This window comes from Macrobrachium nipponense, chromosome 17 (assembly GCF_015104395.2).
Source record: "Macrobrachium nipponense isolate FS-2020 chromosome 17, ASM1510439v2, whole genome shotgun sequence".
Classification (NCBI taxonomy): domain Eukaryota; kingdom Metazoa; phylum Arthropoda; class Malacostraca; order Decapoda; family Palaemonidae; genus Macrobrachium; species Macrobrachium nipponense.
In genome coordinates, this window is record NC_087210.1 from 40,486,753 (window position 1) to 40,504,294 (window position 17,542).

Consider the following 17,542-nt stretch of genomic DNA (forward strand, 5'->3'; position numbering starts at 1 on the left):
ATTTTGTAAGTCGACGTAAAATACGTCCAGTCGGCACACGGGAGACAAAAAATGTCGACGTAAGAGGGTTAACACATGTACGTAGTATTATAAAATACAAACAAAGCTATCTGTTTTGGTTTGTTAAAATGCTGAGCGGCAGAGGCAGGATTATCTCGCCCTATTTAACTTAATATATATGGGACAAGGTTATTTTTTATTATATGAAGTGCTTCATTGAAATATGACTTAAATATGGACTTCTTGTTGTGAACTCGATTGTTACTTTTTTTTGTGTTAAGCCTTAATTGCCGAGCCGGTATTTCCGAAAGTGTCTCCCGTATGCCAGTGGCGTTTGCGAGTGAGCGCCGAAGCGGAAAAAAAAGTTTTTAAAAAAAAATCACAGCAAGCTTAATTTTCAAGATTAAGAGTTCATTTTTGGCTCCTTTTTTTGTCATTGCCTGAAGTGTAGTATGCAACCATCATAAATGAAAAAAAAAACACCATTATCATATATAAATATTGGCATATAAGACAGCATGAACAAAACTTTTTTTTTTATATAATTGTATACAAATCGTGCTGTGAGCAATACGGTTAAAGCTAATGAGTTAATTATTAAAAAATGATATTGTTATGATACAATAAAGTTTTGTACATACCTGGCAGATATATATGATTAAATGGCCCGCCCAGCCTCCCCTCAGGAGACAGGTGGAAGAGAAAATCTGATTAGAAAACGGGAATGGTTCCTATTCCTGCCACCTAACGGCTTGGCGGTAGATCACCTGACCTACCTGTAGCGTGTGCCGCGAAATTCGAATTTCTGTTGGGACGACGGAGTCTATAGCTAAGTATATATCTGCCAGGTATGTACAAAACTTTATTGTATCATAACAATATCATTTTTGTACATTCAACTTCCCTGTCAGATATATACTTAGCTGATTGGCACCCTCAGTGGTGGGTAAGAGACAGCTAATTACTGAATAGACAAGTAAACAACATACGTTGTAGGTAATAAATAAAACATTGGTTCCTACTTGTTTAGGCAGAAGACTTCATGGCTACTGCCTAGGAGTCTGCTTCACCTCAAGAGCCTCAGCGAGGTAGTGACCTATGGCTAAGAGTTCTTATGGGTCTGTCAATGGGGTGTTATCCACTTACTCGACAGAGCCTGATGGCATTTGTCAATGGGTGCTAATCCACTTACATAACAACACACCTTGCCTAATGGCATAATCAAGGAGCACAACACCAATCCCGATAACCTGATCCTAACACGAGGGTTAGTACTGAGATTGAAAAGAGTTATCCCCAAACTTTCAAACCACCCTAAAAACTCGACGTTAAATAAAATTTAACTCACTAGTTAAGGATCAGTATCGGCTCCCTATCCCAGCAACGTATCTGCAGACACGTATAAACCAAGAGAGAAGGATCTCTTGTAGGTTATTTTGACATCCTTCGGGTAATGGGAAGTCAACACAGAGTTGCATCTCCCGTGTGTGGCAGCTAAAATGTCCTTTATTGATATGTTCTTATGGAAAAAAAAAAGAATTCGCAACAGCTCGCACTTCATGCACTTTAACTCTCAGCTGTTTGAAGGAATCATCAAGGCACTTATCGTGTACTTTGGAGATTACACTTGTCACAAAGAAGGCCAGGGCGTTCTTTGATATGGGTCTCGTCTGGCTGGAGCCTCGTGCCTGGCTGGCGCCTGGCTGGAGCCTCATGCCTGACTGGAGCTTCGAGCTTGGCTGGCGCATCAGGCTTGGCTGGCGCTGTCCGCATCGGACAATAAATGCGCCTGTCAGAGCTGTCCGCATCTGCCGCTTTTCGCCTATTTGGCGCTTCGTTGTCCGAGGATCCTGAACAAACAGACAATAGTTTGTCCAGAGACTGGAGAAAGGTGGAAGGTTCTCTTCTACCTGGCACCTCTGGCCTAGGACGAGGAGTAGAGGAGAGGCGCTTGGAGCCAGGTACGTCCAGTAGACGAGAGGATATCTTAATGGAACGAGAGAGAAGAGTCTTCCTCCGAGGAGGATCCTTCGTGAGTACTTCCGTCGCTGACGAGATCTATTCCTGCATGTTAAGGAGGTTTCTTGTTGCAGAATCTTCCCTCTCCTTGTCCAAAGGAGGGGAAGGAGGTCTGGAAGTCGAAGATGACTCAAGAGCCGAAAGCGGGCGAAACCAGGGCTTTCTTGGCTCTTGTCGTATCCCTTTGAGTACCATCTGGGAAGCGCTTCGGGTCCCTCATCGCACCCCAAAGACTCTGTAGGCAACCCTTAAGCCGTTTCTTCTCCTGAAGATAAAACTTAATAGCCCTGACTGGGCAAAGAGACCCTTCTATCACTTCCCCTACTAAATGGGAAAGTCCCTTGACTTCAAAGCTCTGAGCCAGGGTTAGAAGGGTTTTAGTTCTTTGCCCGAAATAATGGGCTGGAAAGAACCAATCGCCGAGTCTCCATTGAATCCGATGCGAGACTCCGATACATGAAGTTCACTTGTCCTCTTGGTAGTTGCTAGGGCCAAGAGAAAAAAAAAATGCATTTCCTCATAAGATTTCTAAAAGAAGCTCGATGAGGAGGTTCCAACTTGTCTGAATAAGGAATCTGAGGACCACGTCAAGATTCCAACTCGGAGTACATGATGTCCTACTCTTGGTTGTCTCGAGGGATCGTATAAGATCCTGAATATCTTAGTCCTCTGCTATCTTTAGGTCCCTTAGTAAAGACAGAGTATAGCCTGCTACTGTATCCTTTGATAGCAGATATATCCAAAGGTGATTCTTCTCTCAGAAAGGGAAGAAAACAGCAATGTAGGTCACAGAGGTATTGGAAGAGGACAGTTTCTTCATTCAACCCTGCAAGATCGGGAGCACTTCTTTGTCTTGGCAATGACACTTGCCATTGGCCTTGAAAAATCCTCTCATTCATGTCAACTTCTCGACAGTCTGCACGCAGACAGACTCAGAGTGGAGAGGTTTTGAGGTACCTCTCGAAGTGAGGCTGATAGAGTAGACCGACTCTCTTGGGAAGGGCCCTTGTAAAGTGCTGTAGAAAGGACGTGACCTCTCTGAATCCAGCCTCTCGAAGGCCAAAATGGGACGAAAAGCGCCATCCTCGCTCCCTCTGACGTCAGCAATTATCTTAATACATCTCTTAAGAATTTGAGTAGGGGAAAAAAGACTAATATTTATTCCCCTTCCAAACTAAAGGATGGCGTCTATTGCTACCGCTCTTGGATGGAGAATAAGGAAGCAGTCTAGAGGAAGCCTCTTCGTCTTCAACATTGTGAAGAGATCTATGAAAAAGACGTCTCCCAGGTTTCCACAAATCTCTTTCCAACGAAGATTACTCAGACGTATTCATTTTGTATTATGCGAAGAACAGATCAGTAAATAAGCCAAAACTTAAGTTGGTAATTTCAATTAAGTAAACTAATATCACCTAATGTAATAAAAAATGTTGCTATTAATTCTACCATGCACACAACTATCAATATTACACTGAACGCAACTTGTAAGTTTGGCAGAAATCGCTGAGAAAAAATTAGCGATACAATTTTAATATGGTATATATGAAGATTACAGTACTTACAGGCTGATAAGTTTCAGCACCACATTGATCACATGTGTATGTAGCAACTTGCATCATGGGCTTCACTTCTGTGCATCTGGTCACAATGCCACGAACAACCACCAAATGGCCGATGTGGGATGCCTTTACATTGCGGATAGCCAAGGGTTTCTGAGCTGATGGGGCCTTGAAGTATATCTCACTGTTGTAAAAATGTAATTCAGTATAATTAAAACTGCTTTTCTATCAAAAATATACAATCATTTTTTAATACTATAAATACTAAGCATCAACATCATAAACCTGTAAAATTTTCAGTTGAATATCTGGCACAGAAAAATAATTAGCAAAATTTGCCAAGAACAGTCTCAAAACTAAAAGTGATTGACAAAAAACAAGGACCTTATGAAACAGCATCCATACTTTATTCTACATTGCTATGGACAAATTTACACAAACATACACTGTAGGAAGTGGAGTTCATGTTGGAAGCACTGAACAGTACAATAGTTCCCACTGCATATGTTTACTCTGACTTACTTTAATGTGCTAGCTATGGAAAACAGTGGCCATCGAACACAAAATAAATTATTCACAAGAACTTTTCTATTAGTGAATTTCATTTTTTGGAGTTGTTTCATGATAGAGCAATATTCTGTATTTTCATGTTATTTACTGTGACATTAAATAATAATGTACAGTAATACTAATAATACTACATAATAGTAACAAGATTAAATAATAATGGTACAGTAATGTTAAAGATTAAACAATTATAGTACCTAAGTACAACACACTGGGTACCTGTAATAATAATATGCGATTTGAGTCGGGCGAATTCGAAGGCACACAAACTTTTCATTGGAACCTAAATAATTGGAAAATGTGATTTTTTGACATGTGACATTTGCAAAAACCTCAAAAAACTCTGTAAAAGAGTTTGTTTAATTTTTAAAGTAATTTATAAGTATTCATGCTTTTGTGTGTAAATTCCGTATGAAAAATGTATTATTTTTATTTTTTTACATGCAAAAATATGATACAAAAGTAATTACAGTAAGTATAGTTAGTGTACTTGTACAGGATGTGATACCCATTCACAAAGTTGCCAGACTTTTCAAACGAAGATGATACCCCTGCAGAAAGTGTTTGTTTGATTTTTGAAGTATTTTATAAGTTTTCAAGCTTTTAAGTAAAAACTTGGCATGGAAAATTTGAATTACAGTCCAATAATCTTAACCCTTAAATGCCGAAGGGGTATATTAAAAATCGTCTTCCGTGTGCCGGGGGGGTCTCGTAGTGAGCGCGAAGAGGAAATTTTTTTTTTTTCAAAAAATCACAGCGCGCTTAGTTTTCAAGATTAAGAGTTCATTTTTCGCTCCCTTTTTTGTCACTGCCTGAAGTTTAGTATGCAACCATCAGAAATGAAAAAATTATCATTAGCATATATAAATAATGTGATATACGATAGCGCGAAAACAAAATTTCATATATAATTGTATTCAAATCGCACTATGCGCAAAACGGTTGAAGGTAACGAGTTAATTTTTTTTCGTTGCAATGTAAACTAAATTGCGATCATTTTGGTATATAACACATTGTAAAACGATAAAAGCAAAAGAGAAAATATTATCACAAAATGATGCATGAATTCGTAACGTGCGGACATAAATATTTTTTTCAAAAATTCACCATAAATCTAAATATTGTCCTAGAGACTTCCAATTTGTTTCAAAATGAAGACAAATGATTGAATATTACTATACTGTAAGAGTATTAGCTTACAATTGCAGTTTTCGACCATATCTGACGAGTTAAAGTTGACCGAATGTCAAATTTTTAATATATTTTTTTTTATATGCAATTACATATTTCAGAAATTAGAAAAGGTACAACCTTCAAATATTTTTCGTTTTTTTCTACATGAAATTGTGCACATTTTCATACATAAAACTCTATGAAATGCCTAATATGAAACGGAGCAAATATTCCGAGAATGTGACGTACGCATTTAGGAGATTTGTCACGGAGAATCAGCACGCGGAGGGAAGGAAAGTTTTTATTTTAAATTTACCATAAATCTAAATATTGTGCTAGACTTCAAATTTGTTTCAAGATGAAGATAAAGGACTGAATATTACTAGACTGTAAGGGTTTTACCTTACAATTGCGTTTTTTGACCATTTCGGTAGAGTCAAATTTGACCGAACGTGGTTTTTTTTCTATTTATCGTGATTTATATGCAAATATTTCAAAAATGAGAAAAGCTACAACCTTCAATTATTTTTCGTTCTATTCTACATGAAATTGCGCACATTTTCATATATAAAACTTTATGTAACGGCTAATCTAAAATGGTGCAAACATTACCACAATCGCACTATGATTTTTTCGGAAGAATTACCGTGTGGACATAAGGAAAATGTTATTTTTTTCATAAATTCATCATAAATTGAAATATTGTGCTAGAGACTTCCAATTTGTTGCAAAATGAAGGTAAATGATTGAATATTACTAGAATATAAGATTTTTAGCTTACAATTGCGTTTTTCGACCATTTCGGTAGTCAAATTTGACCGAAGGTTGAAAATGTCACTTATTTTTTATATTAAAATATTTCAAAACTGATAAAAGCTACAATCATCGGTTGTTTTTAGTTGTATTGTGCATGAAATTGCACACATTTTCATATATAAAACTTTATGTAATCGCTAATTTAAAATGGTGCAAACATTACCACAATCGCACGTACGATTTTTTTCGGAAGTTACCGCGCGGACGTAAGGAAAAAGTTTTTTCATAAATTCACCATAAATCGAAATATTGTGGTAGAGTCTTCCAATTTGTTGCAAAATAAAGGTAAATGATTGAATATTACTAAAATATAAGAGTTTTAGCTTACAATTCCATTTTTTGACCATTTCAGTAGTCAAAGTTGACCGAAGGTTGAAATTTTGGCACTTATCGTTATTTATATGAATATATCTCAAAACTGATAAAAGCTACAATCATGAGTATTTTAATGTTGTATTCTACATAAAAATGCGCACATTTTCATATATAATACTCCACGTAACGGCTAATTTAAAATGGTACAAAAATTATGTCAGTGACAAAATAATTTCAGAAATGTGTCACAGATACTTTTTAGTGCAGCAAGAAAGAAATTCGCGCTTGCGCGCCTGCGTAACGATTGTAAATAAAACAACACCTTGATCTGTGAACTCCCAGCCTCCCCCAAGGCGCGTCATTCAAGAGTTTTCAGCTGGTAGGCCTATAAGTATTTTTCCGCGAATGTTTAAAAAAACTTTTGTATGTCGACGTAAATTACGTCCAGTCGGCGCCCGAGACAAAAAAATGTAGACGTAAAATACGTCCACTTGGCGTTTAAAGGTTAATGTGCACTCTCTCTCTCATTTTCACAACTTATTATTTCTCTGTCACCTGTACAGTACATGATTTTGAATTGATTGAATTTTACCTTCACCTTCTACGAACATTGCACACGTTTTCTTTAATTCACTGGATTGTGTACCTTCATTATGACTGACTTATGAAGATTACTTAGTGATGAAAAGAAAACTTCTTTTATTTGAGAGAAGAAAATGGCATCCATGAATTAGGGGTAACATTAGTATATATGTAAATGTTTACATAATAAAAATATGGAATGTTAGTCCATATATATAAGACTAAAACTAAAGAGGTCAACCAGATTGCTTGCAGGAATGTGATCAGACTAGAGACGCTAAAGATGACGTATACCCTAAAGTATGTGGTCATTCATTTGTTTTGAAACAGTCCAAGCTCCCTGCTTGAGACAACTACCCTGACCTATAATTCAAACGGCCTACGTGATCTGTAGCGTGTCTCATTTTGATTGTGTGTTCGTATGTAACTATGTCATCTGATAGTATGTTCATATGTTCGAGCTACTATCTGCTTCCTTCATAACTTGTAACAGAGATGTAGAACAGGGCAGAACAGAGTTAGCTATCGTCATTAGAAGACCTGTATCTCTTTACCTAAGCTTTATCATGTAGAGAGAACAGAAGTAGCCATCATCATTGGCAGAAGCGATCAAGCTATCGTTATTAGAAGACTTGTACAATCATATCTGATCTTCAGCATGTAAAACTTCAGAAGAATATATCTATTTTTATACTTCGTGTTTTCTACAAGAACCTCCTCACCATGAGTTTAACACATCATCGTCATAGACAAGAAGATAATCCCGACTTCGTAAGTGATCTACAAACCCCAAGACACTCCATTGAAGATGGAAGTGCAATACCAACCGACTTAGCGTAAGATTATCGCAAGTCTAACATTACCTCATAGGGCGCCTTATCATACAAGGCACAAGCCCTAATATTGGTGGCAGTGGACCGCAGTGGACCAGAAGAACTCTACAACTTCTCCGAAGAAATATTAGAATAATGAAGTATCATATAAGAACTCTTCAACGACGACGAAAGCAGCAGATTCTTCAAGCAACTTATTATCATCGTTTAGTGAGCGACTTCAGAAAACAACAAGAACTCTTTAACGACGACGAAAGCAAGAGATTCTTCAAGCAACTTAGTATCATCGTTAGTGAATAACTTCAAGAAACAAAACCGACGTGTCCTTTTTCCTACGACAACGCAAGCTTCGTCTCTCATTAGAATCATTCAAGAAAACATCGTTAATGAGAGTTTCCGGCACTCCAAGAAACAAACCGAACGCGTCTGCAGCATCGGATCTTTCAAGGGCTCGAATCATCGAAACAACACGCACGGGGGAAACTGAAGCCAAACCAGGTCATCCGCTAAATAGAGAAGGAGGACCAAGGCCGTGTGTCGTTATCAGAACACCGTGACTTCCCACAAAAGCAAGCTAAGCTACATTTTTTATCTCATGTGGAGAAACTTTGAGTTTCCTTTTGCAGGTCGAATTTCGTTATTCCTGTGGCTAAAAGTTACGAGACATTCTTAATCTTACTTTTTTACAGAAATTATCTACATCATTGAGATTTCGCTACTGCGAGTTTTTTATCTTTGAGTTTCTGTTTCCAGAAGTTCTACTGAAAATATCATAATCATATACTATGTTAATTTTATCATTTTGGGATGATTATTAATCCCTTACGTAACAAATCATATTAAACAGTGAATATGCGTTTACGCAGTGGACGTCTGTATTTATACAGATGCATGGATAGGGTCGTTAAGCACCGTAGTGATTAGAAAACACACAAAAACAAGTGGAACACCCGTACAAAATCTAGATAAATTAGAGGTAACACTATTTCGGGTCATGACAATAAATGCTCCTTTGCAAGTCCCGATCGCAGTTTTAGCCTTGAGTTTTTTGAGTTATATAAAATATCGAACCTCAATGACTCAACTTAACTTTAAAAATATGGCTGGATTGCAAGGAATAACATGTCTGTAAAAAACTTTCATCAGGCTAAATGCGCTGACCAGGATCCCTCACTATTTCAAATTTTAGCAAAGAATGAAGTACAAACAGTTAATATGGAATGCAGTAGTGATAACTTGTCTTATTAGTAATCGCTCAGTTCCTAATAGTTTGTCATTCATTGCTTTATACGTAACCAGCAACATAATGCTAAAAACACACAATACGTTGCCGATGGTAATAAAGAGAAGGATCCTAATTATTACCAAAAAGAAATAGAAACAGTAGGCCCGTTCAGAATCAAACAAGCAAACTCGGTGACTGTGTCACCTAGTCAAGCGGTCAAGGTTAGTTAAATCTGCCGAGTGTTCAAAGCATAGCAAATTCCACACAATAAGCGACTCTAGCAGAGTGGGGAAAGTGATGTTGGTTCATACATGCCAATATCTTTTGAATTAAAAAGGATTTTTCCTATGAAAAACACAGCACCGTATAAAGTAATCAGAGCAGGTTTTCGTTTTTTTTAATACGTAAGTTATTATAAGTAGTGGTGGATTAAGCCCAACTGTACGCGCAGTAAAAATTAGAATATCTTGTTTATTCCTTTAGTAAACGTAATATCCTGTATTTACGGACTCACTGTCTGTTGTTCGAACTTCCCTAATGAGAAGTCCGGATAAGCGAGCGCTTACAGATACCTCTATAGTTATAAAAAAAACATTGATCTGTATCTAGTGTAATTGTAAGATTCATCTAGGGGTATACAAAATATTATCTTACATCCTGCAAAAATAAGGCGTGTTTATAAAATGAAAATCCTATAAACCTTCAAACATATTGAAATCCGTTTGAACAAAAAGAGACAGTTAATCAAATAATAACTTATATAGAGGAACTATACATTTGTCTCATAAATCGTAACATTGTTCAAATGACCCAACAGAATTCTCCCACAACCGCAGTCGCAGTTTGCACGCAAAATCTCGAGAAACATGCACCCTCGAATGTCTTAGTGCGTGTAAAACGACTTTGCTGGGAATTGAAATTTTAATCCTTCCCGACACTCTGAAATATAACGATTTCCGCGAACAAAGCCCTTAAAAGTATACATATCGTGGATACGGAAGTTATAAATATCGCATTTTTTATTTTGCTAATTTTTAATCACGCCCAACCAGTCGTGGATGAATCTCTCTGATAATCTATCTAAAGTAATATCCGTAAAGTCATTCAAGCAGAGGTGATTCAGCAGAATTTTTTTTTATCTTCTACCTGAATACCAGGAAGTTTCTCCACTAGCGAGTGATCTCTGGGAGAAAAACGGATGTCATTGAAAACAAAATACGGTCTAAGGACAAACATAAAGCTATATACATACCTTCGTGTAGAACCCCAATGAAATTTCAAAATAGAGATAAATGACGAAGTTGAAAAATGTTAGTAATAGGAGCCATTAGGAAATTCAAAATAAGCCCAATATATTTTTCCCTCAAACGTCATGCCATAAAAGATCGGACTTGGCGTATCTGCGCAGATTACTGTCGCTTAAACAAGGAAACGACTCCCGATAGTTTCCAGTGCCATGTACGACGACATCTTATCTCTGTTAGGTTAGAATAAATTTTTCACCAGCTTGGACTTACTTAAAGGCTTTTACCAGATACCGCCTTACCTAAGTGATTGTACCTCATACACAGTTTTCAGCACACTCAGGGGACATTATCAATTTTTACGTATGCCTCCGGCTTACGTTGCGCCCCAAATTATATAGTGTTTGGAGACTTTTAGGGGATACCCTACATGCTTATATGGTTGGTCTTATAATCTTTTCTAAATACCTTAGAAGTACATTCACATAAACTAGAGCTAGTGCTACAGAGACAAAGACAAATAATCTCAGAGTAAAATATCTAAATGCGAGTTTTTAAAAAACCGAACATGTTTATCTAGGTTTTATGTGTCTAGTCAAGGTCTTAAAGTAGTCCATGGTAAGGTGTCGGCTATTCATAACTTCCGGTACCTATTAACGTAAAAAGGGGATACAGCACTTTTGCGCTGTAGTGGGTATTACAATCGTATGCAAATATGTAACTCTTCAATCATGACAGCTCCTTTAACAGATCTTACGAAGAAGAGCGTAGATTTATTATGGTCTAAAAAAGCATCAACAGGCGTTCGATATCTTAAAAGCGGAATAATGCAGCTCACCTAACTTAAAAATCCCTGATTTAAATAAGGAATTTTTTTTATTGCAACAGACGCCTCAGACCAAGGGGTAAGAGGGATACTACTTCAGCAATATGATAAACAGTTCTTTCCTATAGCTTTTTATTCACGTAAACTAAAGCCCTCTGAAAGTAAATATGCAGTAATAGGCAAGGAAGGGCTAGGTATCGTTAACTCACTAGTACGTTTTAAGTTCATAATCTATGGCTATCCTGATAAAGTCCTTACTGAACATGAGTCCTTTACTGAGTTTTTCAAAGGCTTTAATCACAGTCCAAAATGAACTCTGTGACAAATGATCATTCAGGTCTTTGGAGCCAAGATAAGATATCTACCTGGGAAAGCAAATATCATAGCTGACGCATTATCCCGCAATCCCGCACCATACAGCAAAGAACCATTAATTGGACTAAAAGATAATAGAAACATCCGTGCCTATTGTTAAAACTGTATCTAAACAAGAAAATTCCTTAACCCAAGAGATCGCGAGCATTGAATATCTGGGTTGGAGCGCAGAACTGTTACAAACTGAACAAAGCAAGTGTCAACAGCGATAAGCAACACAATAAACACCAAACAATAAACACTCGAAACGGAAACAGGGTCAGCGGCTAAGCAAAAAACAATAAACCTTCGAGCAGAAACCCACCTAAAGCAAAAGTATATTTAAAGTATGTGTATCAGAATAATGTAATCAAATGTAATATTATATGTAGGTCCGTGACGAGGAAAACCCGAAGAACACAGCAGATGACTAACGACCAGGTAGTAGCAATAATCTCTTTCATACCAATCGTCATAAACTGGTTGCATTCCGTCATCCAGGTTCCCTACTATGTCACAGAAAGCCAAATCACTATTTTACTGGCCTACAATGCTTACAGATATAAAAAGCACATAACTAATTGTAACACGTGTCATGAAAACAAGGGATACACTAAGACACCTGTCAGTTTAAGGGCCTATCCTGTGCCAAATCAATCCTTGAAAGAATATACGTAGAATTATTAACAGAATTACGAGTCTGACAGAGGGAATACACACTTCTTAGTGTTAATAGTTCCTTGACACGTTATAGAATTAATAGCACTAAAAACAAACACCGCAATTGAGTGCGTTAGGAATATTTAGAGAGCTAAATCAGTAAACATGGAATTCAACACATGATAATCTGACTCGGGCGGTGTAAATCAATAATAATCTCCTTAAACATGTTGTGTGAATTCCTTTCCATTAAGAAAACCAATAATATATTTTCACCCAGAGTCAATCGGTTTGGTAGAATAAACGGATAATTAAATAGGAAGTGTCAATGTCTTACGAGTTACAACTCGTGATGTTGGATCCGAACTGGATTATAGCGGTTCTCGCGGTTTTAAATACCTTTATCATTTATATCTTGTATCTATAGAATTGATGCCGCAAGTAGCCTTATACGGTACGCCGCTAGAACACTTTTGTTTTCCACATATTCAAGCCAACCCCATTAATTTATCAAATATATATATATATAAAAAAATATATAAATAAATAAATAAAAAATAAAAAATAAATAAATATGGATACAAGTGGATTCATAAATACACTCCGTAAGAAGTCGGAAGGGTTACAAATTATAATAAAAAAGGAATCACGATAAAATCATCAAGCAAAGCGTAACCATAGATTAATTAAATATCCAAATATATATGCGTAAAGATTTGAACTCTAACTTAACGCTTTAGTAATGACAAATAAGCTAAAAGTTCAAACACATATCCAAAACCTACTGACATATTGTCTGTCCCGGTGATTTATATTCGTAGTCAATGAAAAAAAAAAATATAATAATATTAAATAAATAAATAAATAAAATAAAATAAAAGAGATTTTAAAGTCAGGAAGTCTAGAAGTGAAAATGTTTATCTATGGAATAATCCTATATGAATCTTATACAGGGCTAATAATATATATATAATTTGTATGGAAACCTTTTTCATTAGTTTCAATAAGGAATATTTAATTTAACATAATCATGCAGTTTTCCAACATGAAACTAATATATTGTTCAATTTTGGTACTGTTTTTTTCAGACATTCTTCTCATGTGGGTCGAGTATTAAAAAAACACAAAAAATTTATCCTAAAGTCGTATTTATTACAGCAAGTAACATAACTCTTAGCTGGCTGAGAGCAATCTCCTGCCAAGTGACGACGTCATCATTGCCGTATCAGCATTTGTTCCTTTTAACCTCAATAATCTGCTTACACAGGCTTCATCTGTGTGTCGTCTCTGCTTGCAAAGCAGATTGACTGGAGAAATGAATGCTTCTTAGCCCGAATTTCATGGGCAAGGCAGACGTTAGGTACAAGTGTCTATCGGTATGCGCAATGCAACTTGCAATCATTTTAAAATTAATAAACAAAATAAGGAAATAGAATTTCTATAACAACAAATGAATTAATTTTTTTTTCTGAACCTCATAGACATTTAGAAGTATCAAGATATGTATATATGAAATATTTACTTGCAACATTAGCCTATTACAGTTCAAGTAAAACATTCATGGGAAAATGTCACATTTTCTTGAAAAACCCAAAGTTTATTTAGAAATTAGTTACATAGTGGGTTTTTTTCGTTGTATCTCCTACCTATTAATAAAGTTTTTAAAAAAGTAACCTCAGAGGATGCGCACGAGAAAATTGAATATGAAACTTTTGTTAGGGCACATAGAATCATGATTAATATTCTCTTTGACTCTTATGTTGCCTGGCAATCTTACAAATAGCTCCGTTTTCCACTTCTTTGTCTAGTAACTTACTACCAGTAATATAGAATTTTCTTTGGAATTCGTATTGATATCTATTTATTTTTATAATTATGGATATTTTACAGTCATCATAGACCTGGATAGGTTCACTCATTGTTAATGCCATGGATAAAAAAGTTTGTACAGCGGACTCTTTTGAATTCCAAAAATATCACGAATTCATGTGGGTTAAGTCTGGTCTAAATGGCTCTCTCCCCTCCCCTGTATTTGGATGTCGTCTGAATTTACTTTGCCCTTGTGACAAGTATCAATTTTCTTGCATGGCTGATTAATGGAACCTGTTACAGTATCCTGCAGTACGAGAGTTTCACATCGCAACTTCAAAAAATCGTTCGTCGCTGCGGACGACGGCAGTCGAGTAACAACCGCCTACAATGTGAAAGGAATAAGCACCATCATGGACTTCTTCGACCGACACCCGTATCCCGTTGTTAATCTCGTTTTAATGCGGAACGCTCCGGCGGCTGTCGGAATCGACTACAAAAAGGGACATACTTCCGACAAATTACGACCCGAAGGATATTCAACTCTACTTTGCTGGCGAAGGACTCGTGCTGGGGATGTTTTTTTATTCATCGCGAACGTAATCATGTAGCTTAGGATGCAGAGAATAAGTATGAGCGCAAATAGAACGTTGGACCCACCGCCAGGCAAATTTTCCCCTTGTTTTAACCCTGTGAAATCGGCCGTTTCATTGGCTATAGGTGGTTGTCTGGAACTGTGTAATGGACGAAAAGTGGTTCGAAAGCTAGTTAAATGTGAAGTAGTATAACCTCGGTCATGTATCCTATATATATAAATGATCATAAATACAGAATCGAAATATATCCTTGAGTGTACGCACTAGGAATCTATATATAAATGATCATAAATAACAGAATCGAAATATATACTTGTGCAGTTGTACGAACATTAGGAATCTATTTAAAGCTGCACATATATTAATCATAATGATATGAATCCATATACATCTGTATAAACAAATCTGGTAGCCTATAATCAATCAGTACCTTTTATCTTAACAATATCCGCAGATTATAATAACAGTTAGCATAAAAATCAACGAATCAATCAGCATAAACATTAATAATTTATCATTCATATATGAAATTTTTTATCAGTTAAAATATGATTTTTATCATGTTAATCTTCATTCTATGCGATTATCAGAGTACATTAGTATTTTCTGTAGCATAAGTATCTTAATGAGATGAAGTGAAAAACTGTATCATTATATATCACGTGATCACTATTATTTACCAAATATCATTGTTTTATATTTTATTACTTGAATCAATTCATGTACACCTGAATTTTATTTACTTATATATATATATATTCACATAGTGTCTGTATCACACTCCTATAAGTCAAATGCAAGTCAAGTTTGAGTAATATTCAGTAGTTGGTTTTGGTAGCTGACCGAACCTAATGTAAGTGTTTACATAATAAAAATATGGAATGTTAGTCCATATATATAAAAGACTAAAACTAAAGAGGTCAACCAGATTGCTTGCAGGAATGTGATCAGACTAGAGACGCTAAAGATGACGTATACCCTAAAGTATGTGGTCATTCATTTGTTTTGAAACAGTCCAAGCTCCCTGCTTGAGACAACTACCCCGACCTATAATTCAAACGGCCTACGTGATCTGTAGCGTGTCTCATTTTGATTGTGTGTTCGTATGTAACTATGTCATCTGATAGTATGTTCATATGTTCGAGCTACTATCTGCTTCCTTCATAACTTGTAACAGAGATGTAGAACAGGGCAGAACAGAGTTAGCTATCGTGCCATTAGAAGAGATGTATACTCTTTAAACCTAAGCTTTATCATGTAGATGAGAACAGAAGTAGCCATCATCATTGGCAGAAGCGATCAAGCTATCGTTATTAGAAGACTTGTACAATCATATCTGATCTTCAGCATGTAAAACTTCAGAAGAATATATCTATTTTTATACTTCGTGTTTTCTACAAGAACCTCCTCACCATGAGTTTAACACATCATCGTCATAGACAAGAAGATAATCCCGACTTCGTAAGTGATCTACAAACCCCAAGACACTCCATTGAAGATGGAAGTACAATACCAACCGACTTAGCGTAAGATTATCGCAAGTCTAACATTACCTCATAGGGCGCCTTATCATACAAGGCACAAGCCCTAATATATACATACATACAAGCATACCTGCTGCAAATGTGCTAGTGTGGCAAATACAGTACCCTTTACAATACTCTTTAAACTAGAAAAAAGCATTTATCAGCATTTTTAGTGACCGTACCAAAATTACACCAATCCTTGCCTAGTGCAAGGGGTTCTGGAACCTAACCTTGCGTAAGTTAGAGGAGTTACATCTCTGAGGGGGCATGTTTCCCTTCTTAAGTAGGCACTTCCTCAGGGTTTTTGGGAGGCACCATCATGTTGTGGTAATTAAACATGCCCATATAGGTGGTAGGATAGGGCTGCATCAGTTCATTAACCCTCTTACGCCAAAGCAGTAAAAAAAAAAATTGTCTCCCGTGTGCCGGAGGTGTTTCAGAGTGAGCACGGAAGCGGAAAAAATATTTTTTTTCAAAAAATCACAGCGCGCTTAGTTTTCAAGATTAAGAGTTCATTTTTGGCTCCTTTTTTGGTCATTGCCTGAAGTTTAGTATGCAAACCATCAGAAAGAAAATGAAAAATTTATCGTTATCATATATAAATAATGCGATATATGATAGCACAAAAACGAAATTTCATATATAATTGTATTCAAATCGCGCTGTGCGCAAAACGGTTAAAGGTAACAAGTTACTTTTTTTTCGTTGTACATTAAATTGCGATCATTTTGGTATATAACACATTGTAAAACGATAAAAGCAACATAGAGAAAATTTTATCACAAAATAATGCATGAATTCATAACGCGCGGACGTAAACAAATATTTTTTTCAAAAATTCACCATAAATCTAAATATTGTCCTAGACTTCCAATTTCTTTCAAAATGAAGACAAATGATTGAATATTACTATACTGTAAGAGTGTTAGCTTACAATTGCAGTTTTCGACCATATCTGACGAGTTAAAGTTGACTGAATGTCGAATTTTTATATATATATTTTTTATATGCAATTATTTCGAAAATTAGAAAAGCTACAACCTTCAAATATTTTTTGTTTTATTCTACATGAAATTGCAAACATTTTCATATATAAAACTCTATGAAATGCCTAATATGAAACGGAGCAAATATTCTGAGAAGGGGACGTACGCATTTCGGAGATTTGTGGTGGAGAATCCGCGCGCAGAGGGAAGGAAAGTTTTTTTTTTTTTTTTTTTTTTTTTTTTTTTTAATTCACCATAAATCTAAATATTTTGCTAGAGACTTCAAATTTGTTTCAAGATGAAGATAAATGACTGAATATTACTAGACTGTAAGAGTTTTAGCTTACAATTGCATTTTTCGACCATTTCGGTAGAGTCAAAGTTGACCGAACGTGGTTTTTTTTCTATTTATCGTGATTTATATGCAAATATTTCAAAAATGAGAAAAGCTA

At 36.0% G+C, this 17,542-nt stretch overlaps 1 protein-coding gene across 2 annotated transcripts in view; it reads right to left on the reverse strand.

Annotated features, from left to right (window-relative positions):
- Positions 1-17,542, reverse strand: part of LOC135196195 (DNA replication licensing factor mcm7-B-like) — a 167,857-nt gene that overhangs the window by 62,992 nt on the left and 87,323 nt on the right. For both annotated transcript variants that reach the window (XM_064222794.1, XM_064222795.1), the window contains exon 5: positions 3,582-3,762. In XM_064222794.1, coding sequence (XP_064078864.1) covers positions 3,582-3,762 — 181 coding nt within the window. The remainder of the gene's footprint in view (positions 1-3,581; positions 3,763-17,542) is intronic.